The sequence below is a fragment of the Conger conger genome, chromosome 1, assembly GCF_963514075.1.
Source record: "Conger conger chromosome 1, fConCon1.1, whole genome shotgun sequence".
NCBI classification, from domain to species: domain Eukaryota; kingdom Metazoa; phylum Chordata; class Actinopteri; order Anguilliformes; family Congridae; genus Conger; species Conger conger.
Window position 1 is genome coordinate 93,474,979 of NC_083760.1, and position 8,300 is coordinate 93,483,278.

General features: G+C 46.3%; 1 protein-coding gene across 1 annotated transcript in view; it reads right to left on the reverse strand.

Annotated features, from left to right (window-relative positions):
* Positions 1–8,095, reverse strand: part of runx3 (RUNX family transcription factor 3) — a 26,567-nt gene extending 18,472 nt beyond the window's left edge. Inside the window, 4 exon segments of the mRNA XM_061247868.1 lie at positions 2,056–2,160; positions 4,774–4,930; positions 6,661–6,818; positions 6,821–8,095. Coding sequence (XP_061103852.1) covers positions 2,056–2,160; positions 4,774–4,930; positions 6,661–6,818; positions 6,821–6,917 — 517 coding nt within the window. The 5' untranslated portion in view covers positions 6,918–8,095.
* Between the last annotated feature and the right edge of the window lie 205 nt (positions 8,096–8,300).

Sequence of the window (8,300 nt, forward strand, 5' to 3'; positions counted from 1 at the left end):
CAGGCCCAAGCCCCCAAAACAGCGTGAGGTTAAAAAAAATAAACTCCCCAGCGGTGAGAAAGGACTCCCGAGGGGAAGGACCCTCAGGAGGGGGGGCAGCCCGTCCTCCGCGGGCCATGCCAGGGCAGGGGGTGCTAAAAGGAGAGGAGGAGTGGGGCGCTGGGTCACGTGACACAGGCTGGTCACATGACACAGGCTGGTCACCAGGACGCCCAGCAGACAGGAGCCGCGACATTTCAGGAGCGGGGCGCAGACAGGAGGACTGGGCTGACTCTGCTTTATTTTAACTGCAGGAACCCCCCTCTCTCCCTCTCTCTCTTTCTCCCTCTTTCTCCCTCTCTCTCGCACCCTCTCTCAACGTGTTCTCACATTACTTATATTCCTAGCTCTTACTCAAATAGTGGACAGATAGACAGAAGAAGAGGTCAACTCCCCCTCTCTCTCTCCCCTCTCTCTCACTCTCTCTCCCTCTCTCTCTCTCCCTCTCTCTCTCTCTCTCTCTCTCTCTCACTCTCCCTACGTTCCCTAGCTACGTTCTCCTCTGGGCGTTCAGCTAACCTTAGCCACTAGACTACAGACACCTTAGCCACTAAGCTACAGGGCACCTTAGCCACTAAGCTACAGGCACCTTAGCCACTAAGCTACAGGCACCTTAGCCACTAGACTACAGGCACCTTAGCACTAAGCTACAGGCACCTTAGCCACTAGGCTACAGGCACCTTAGCCACTAGACTACAGGCACCCTTAGCCACTAAGCTACAGGCACCTTAGCCACTAGGCTACAGGCACCTTAGCCACTAAGCTACAGGCACCTTAGCCACTAGGCTACAGGCACCTTAGCCACTAGACTACAGGCACCTTAGACACTAGACTACAGGCGCCTTAGCCACTAGAATACAGGCACCTTAGCCAATAAGCTACAGGCACCTTAGCCACTAGGCTACAGGCACCTTAGCCAATAGGCTACAGGCACCTTAGCCACTAAGCTACAGGCACCATAGCCACTAGGCTACAGGTACCTTAGCCACACACAATAACCACTAAGCTACAGTCACCTTAGCCACGAGGCTACAGGCGCCTCTCTCCCTCCCTCGCTCCCTCTCTCCCTGTATCTCCCTGTCTCTCGCTCTCTCTGGGCGTCTGCGGCGCTCTTTAACCCCCCGGTCAGCCGTGGTTGGCCTCGGATGCGACCCTCTCACCAGAGTTACGAGCTGAGGGCTGCAGCCTTGGCAACTGCGGCTTGGTACACACACACACACACCACACACACAACACACACACACACACACACACACACTGATGCGGTGGGCACAGACCTGGTCCTTAATGCGCATAGTGATCCCTCACTCTCCCCCCCCCCCCCCCACCCCTGCTGGTCTGCAGCAGCCAATCAATCTACCCCTCCGAGGCTCCGACAGCATCCCGCCCCCCCGCCAGCCCACCGGCGCTCCCATCCCTCATTCCACAGCCGCCGCGGGCCGCTATTATCCGCCGGTGACTCACACAAACTCTTTCGGATCAAAAAAAAAAAACCGAAAGCAAAAAAAAAAAAAAACCCTCTATAATTGGCGCCCCACGTTTGTTGTCTCCTCGATCTTAGAATAGGTCTGTGTCAGATAAACCCCCCCGCACCCCTGCCCCCCTCACAGACTGCCCATCCGCCGTAAAAATAGACGCCTCATGCAATCACGCGTGAGTCCCCAGCGCTGGCTCAAGCAGGCCGGAGACCGCCGCTCTTTGCGTTGAGTGTCTTTAGTGTTTTTGGTGTTTTCGGTGGTGTTGTTGTTGTCGTGAGCGAGACTGTGTGCCAGATGGAACTCCTCAAACCCGCCGCCGCCAACCAGGAATTTTATTTTCCGGGTTTTTACCACCGTACTGTCCCCGAGTTCCCTTCTTCTTCTGTTGTTCTGGGTGCTAGGGAGCAGGGACCCAGGCTGACCCCCCCCCCCCAGGCTGACCCCCCCCCCCCCCCCCCTCACAGATACAGCACGTCGGTTTGGGCGGGGCGCTCGGACGCCCCTCGCCCTCTCGACCAATCAGAAGGAGCGTACTCACGTCTGGGCTCCCGGGGTCCGTCCACCGTCACTTTGATGGCGCGGTGATAGGTGGCCACCTGGGTGGGGCTGGTGAACACCGTGATGGTCAGAGTGAAGCTCTTTCCTGTGCAGAGGGACAATCAGCCTGTCAGTCCAACAGCCTGTCAGTGCATCAGCCTGTCAGTGCATCAGCCTGTCAGTGCATCAGTCTGTCAGTGTATCAGCCTGTTAGTCTGTCAGTCCAACAGCCTGTCAGTCCAACAGCCTGTCAGTGCATCAGCCTGTCAGTCCAACAGCCTGTCAGTGCATCAGCCTGTCAGTCCAACAGCCTGTCAGTGCATCAGCCTGTCAGTCCAACAGCCTGTCAGTGCATCAGCCTGTCAGTCTGTCAGCCTGTTAGTGTATCAGCCTGTCAGCCTGTCAGTGCATCAGCCTGTCAGTCTGTCAGGGTATCAGCCTGTCAGTCTGTGGGTCTGTTAGTATATCAGCCTGTCAGTCAATCAGTCTGTCACTGTATCAGTCTGTCAGTAAATCAGCCAGTCAGTCCAAAAATCTGTCAGTATATCAGTCTGTCAGTCTATCAGTCTGTTGGCGTATCAGTCTGTGAATCTATCAGTCTGTCTGTCTGTCAGTCTATCAGTCCTTCCATCCTTTAGTCCATCGATCTATCGCTCCATCAATCTATCAATCCATATAAACTATCAAATCTATCAATCTATTAATCCATCAATCGCATTCCATCAATAGATAGACAAACAGACAATGAATATTGAGCATAAACACACAAGAAGGCCCAGCAGTTTATTTACACTGTACCAATCCATAAATCTATCAGTCTGTCAAAAAAACAACAAAAAACATTTTTTTGTATAGTGTATAATTCTGGTGATGTTATTTGTTTTTATATTTTTCTTGTTAAGAGTTTCCTGTACGATTCCATTTCTATTCAGGATTAATTCCGGATGTTTCGAGCTTTAGTGATGGTTTGGGAACATCGCTATCCCGGTCTGGAATAACTCCTGCTCATATTAATCACTCTCTCTTACACTGTAAATCTGAGTAAGCGCTAATGCTAAGTGAGCAATCAAACAAAGGACAAACAGATTGTCACACACTGCTTCACAGCGGACATTCAGCAGATGAAAACACCCAGAACTGGAGTATTAATCCATGACCGCACAGGCAGCGGCAGATGAACCCGAGAATGATCCTGGAACGATGATACTTGAGTAACGAAGTCTATGATTAAGCGCCCGAAGGGATGGGAGACTGGTATCTGACTGAAACCGATGCATCAGAAATGCAGAGAGAGAGAGAGAGAGAGAGAGAGAGAGAGAGAGAGAGAGAGAGAGAGAGAGAGAGAGAGAGAGAGAGAGAGAGAGAGAGAGAGAGAGAGAGAGAGAGAGAGAGAGAGAGAGAGAGAGAGAGAGAGAGAGACCTCCCGCTCAGATACGAGCAGAGATTAACCCCCCCGTAACACGTGCGAACAGGAGACTGTTCTAACGCTCCATACGGCTGACAGAGGCTGTTTATTGCCCGACAGGGCTGATGTCAGCAGGTCAGTGATTGTTTTTGCAGGCAAAGAGATAAATATATATTTTTTTTATGACTGAGAGTTGCACGTGCCAGCAGTATGAGGAATCAAGACTATACAAAGAGACCCGTGTCCGTCCCCGGCTCTGAAATAAAACGAATCTCTACCGAAAAAAGGGCCAGACAAAACGACGCTTCTACGACTGGGACAACCGAAGACAGAAATGCAGGCTACGTTGGTCTGCAACTATTTACTGTCAGCGCAAAATAAAAATATATATACGAGGCCAAAATTAAAGAAGGAGAGAGAAAGAGAGATTAAATAATCTCAAATGTGTGACCACTTCCTTTTTTAAAGGTGTGTAAACAAGCAAGACCCCATGATTTGTTTTTTAAAAAACACACTCGATTGACATAGCTTCTGTTCTGTATTTCAATGATTTAAGCAATTAAGTGCTTCAGGTATTGCGAGGCCTTCTTTGATGACAGCGCAGAGCCGTTCGACGTTATTAAAAAACGGCGAACGTTTTGTTCTATACTTGCAATTGTTTCGACTAATAAACAATCGATGTTATGTTATCGAGCTGTTTATTTACCGGAACAGCAGATAAAAATTGCATTACTGCTAATTGATATTTGATTGATGGTTTCCGCGCAGCAGTTACGGAGTCACGTCAGCATGGCTGTGATTGACAGGCGTCTTGCAGTGCTGTCGTAAAGATGCGCTTAGTTTTGTGCCTCGCAGAAATACGAACAGCAATGGGCTTTCACTTCGGCATGAGTAAGCGAGACTTCCCTCGCTTGCAGACGGCAAAACACGTCTGGAAAAGGCACAGACTGGACGCGCACTCCGTCATTAAAGTATTAAATCTGCACAGAGCTGACAGATTATATTTGGCCGTGGACGTCATATTCTCTTGGCACCATTGCAAAACATTTCCTTAACGTTTGCATACTGTGCTGGTTACTTGATGCGGGCCTTTTTAGGGGTGACTTGTTGAATATGCGAATTCTATATTTCTGGGGCGCAAGATATGTTATGTGGCGACATTGTAGACATAAAACGAAGACAATGCTTGTGGCGTTGGTTAGACAGAGGACTATATTGCTTATTGAACTTTCTTTTTTTTTCCTTTCTTTTTTTTTTTTTACTTTAGGCTTTGTCGTGTTACCGCACACATGATGTGGTATTGTGTATACTCACCTCTTCCACTTCTGCCCACGAACCTCAGGTCGTTGAACCGGGCGACTTGATTTTTCATCACCGCGGACGCGTTCCGCAGCTCGGCCGAGTAGTTCTCGTCGTTGCCCGCCATCACCGTCACCAGCGTCCCGTCGGGAACGTCCCCCAGAGCGACCACCTGCCAGAAGAGTCCCGGATGAAATGCAGGTGCGCGAGCCAGCTAATTCCAGCTGTTCCAGCGCCAACCGTCGTGCAAAACGGCATATCAATATAGCAAGGGCTAATATAACTAATAACAAGAAAATTAATAACGATAATAATGATAATAATGGCCATATGAATAACAATAATATCAATAATAGTAATATGCCTAATAATAATAGCTAATAATAGCAATTATTAAGATATGTAATGATGATTCGTCGAGTATCCTTATGCCATTTTCATTTGTATATTTGTGTCTGATTATTGGTAAAGTAACGAAATACCAGGGAACTTGAGCAGGCATTCAAAGGTAGCTTCGTTTAAAAGTAAACATAGGCCTAGATGATTTGCTTCACATGAAGTCGATTTAATCGACTGCGAAAGGCTGGACATTCTTCTTGCAAATGTGTCGAAAACGACGTCCTAGTAATGCCATCCAACCCTCGCAGATAATATAATAACTGATGTGCCTTACTCAAATGTGTATCTTCGTTATAAATCGCATTATTTTTTCAATAATCGAATATGTGAGATAGCCGATCACAAATTAACACCACCACTGATTTACGGATCAGCGTCACGGCTCTCATTAAGTTACAAACATATCGGAAAAATCTCAAAAACGAGATCTAAAAAAAAAAAGCAAAAGAAAGAAAGAGCTTAGACAAATGATAAATGCTTTGTGGAATAGGTACCGTATGAGAATTAAAACTATTGAGCGCAATGAGCCAATCTCTATCGAGAAAACCGCAACGAAATTATTTTAGTTGACTTTACCCACACACCAAATATTCAGCCCCTGACCAATACCGCTTCCCACAAAAGAGGCTCACCCCACAACCCCCCAACCCCACCCCCACCAGCTCCCACACCCTCATTGCCAGATACAGCCTCTTTGGGGTATCAAAATCGTATTTAAACCTTGTTGTAATTACATTTAATGGAGATTAATATGATCTTAGTGCGTTAAAATATGGCATTAAATATGATCTTTTTTCTTTTCTTTTTTTTAAAATATTGGGGCTAAACGTGTTATATGTTTGCACTTTTTAGTGCGCTACTTATTTATTTATTTTTTAGAAAATTGACTTTGTTATTGCAATTATTATTGGCAGCATCATTATTTGCGGGGCATTATTCATAACATCAAAACGAAAAATTTCCACTGAGTTTTCAGTTTAAGATGGGGAAGTGATAGCCGAATAAATTTGAAATGAACAAACAAACAAGTTGATCATAAAATAATACAATCTTGTTTTAATCATATTTGAATCTTCTGTCGTTACACTACATTTGCAGCCGCAGCAAAATACAAAAGCTATATATAATATTGATATCATATATTAATATATTAAATAACTTGGTGTGTAGGAATAGCGAAAGATATATACACAAATATAAATATACTGTTTATTAAACAGTACTCCACTTTATGGCAACAATAACCTCGGTATATTTTCTATTGCACTATTAGGCTACACTCAATTTGCAATTACCAAAATATATGATATGTCTGTTTGAAACTTTGTGTCATCTACACGGTTAGATTTTCCATTGACAATCCACGCTTTAAGTGGCACATTCAACCCATGACTGTCAAAGGTACAGTGTAGACTGTGTTCTAATTATTTCGTCTAAAAAACGAATACATTTCTATTTATAAAAATATTTTAAAATATCAAATAATATCAAAATAAATCTTACCTTAAAAGCCACGGGAAGCGTTTTGTTGCATCTCCAATGCGAGGGAAGGACGGAGCAGAGGAAGTTGGGACTGTCTGTCCGAACCAGTTCGCCGGCGTGGTCGGCCAGGACGTCCACCACAGACCTGGGTTCAGGTCGCGTCCTCACCGGTCCAGGGTACCCATGGGCCCCGTCCCGTCTCCAATCTTGTTGCAGGGGAACGACGTAGAGGGCGGCGTAAACCGTCGGGTCGTGGTCGGGTCTACGGGAATATGCATCACAACAGCCGGATCAGCGCTGATCAAACTGATTTTATTGTTCCTTCCAACTTGTGAAGAGAACAGTTCGCTATTCCCCCAAGTCTCTGTCTTTATTATTTAATTCGTTTTTCTTGTCGTTTCTGTAAGTGCGATGAGAAGTCCAGCGCTTCTTCCGCAGCCCGGGGCGCGCAGCACTGCTGAAAGTAGCTACAGTTCCGCGGTCCTCGGCGCACGCAGCCTGCGCGCACGGAGTCAAAAAAGACGGCAGAGATAAGAACGATGCTCTCGCGAAGCCCGCGCGCCGCACTCACAGTTCAGAGTGTACCAGCCTCAGAAACATCGACCTGTCTCTTTCTTTTTCGTTTTCTTTTTTCTCTACCAGCAAGATAAAGTACGGAGAAAAAAAAACCGCAAAACCCGACCTCTTCTTCTTCGCAGCGGTTTTTGCTGTTGTCTACTTGCCTATGCAAATATGGTATACTTTCGATTCTGCACGCGGTGGTGCGCCTTCACTAAATGTTATCCAAATTCAAATATTTAAAATGCGAAAAGAGGCATTTGCTGCATCAATGCGAACGAATACAACATCACAAAGTTATCGGAACCGCACAATCAAGTTTCGAGAGGCGTATTAGTTTAAAAGCCAGTCAATAGTGAAAATCGAGCTATATATAATCCATTTTTTCTAACAGTTTGTTTAAAAAAAAGAAGTTGTTCAGACGCTTGCGCCTGTGCCTTGACGCTGTAGTCGCACCAGCGTGTGGTTGTATTCACTCTTTGAACGAACTTTTTTGTCAAAAGTCTTCCTCGTCTCCGGAGCGCACACAAGACAGATATGCTATTCAACAACTTCCGTTAACGTCTCTTTTGAAAAATGTTCCAGGTGTAATCGCACAGGCTTTTGAGTGCTGTATGAAAGAAGCGTTTCTTTTACAACAAGCTATGTGTTCCTCTGCTCTTCGGTAACGAGCATAAATATACGGTGGCAGTCGCCAATGAGTTCCTTATCTGATCATGAAGTCAGCAAGCACTGATGTCAATATGAACCGCTTTTTGAACGATTTCCTCTTTCTTTCGTTCAGACGTCCGACATATTATCGTTGCTCTTCGGCTTTAGATTAAGTAGTATTCCCTTAACGGAGTTTTCCGGAGAGGCCAACAACGACGCGTTCTCTCTTCGCCTTGCCTTGCGGTGCTGCGAGGGAAAAGTGCAGTAATTTTATTTACTCAACTGAGTTTAGCGTTCGGAGGCTGGAGAGTGGCGATGGTTTCCACCAATGGGCCGGCTGGGTAGGGCTAACACTCGGCCAATCAACGCCTTCCGTTTATTCGCGAAGTGAAAGCTATTCGCGCGCCCACTTGTTTTTGCTCGCCCGCGTTTGTAACAGCTGAATTGATGTT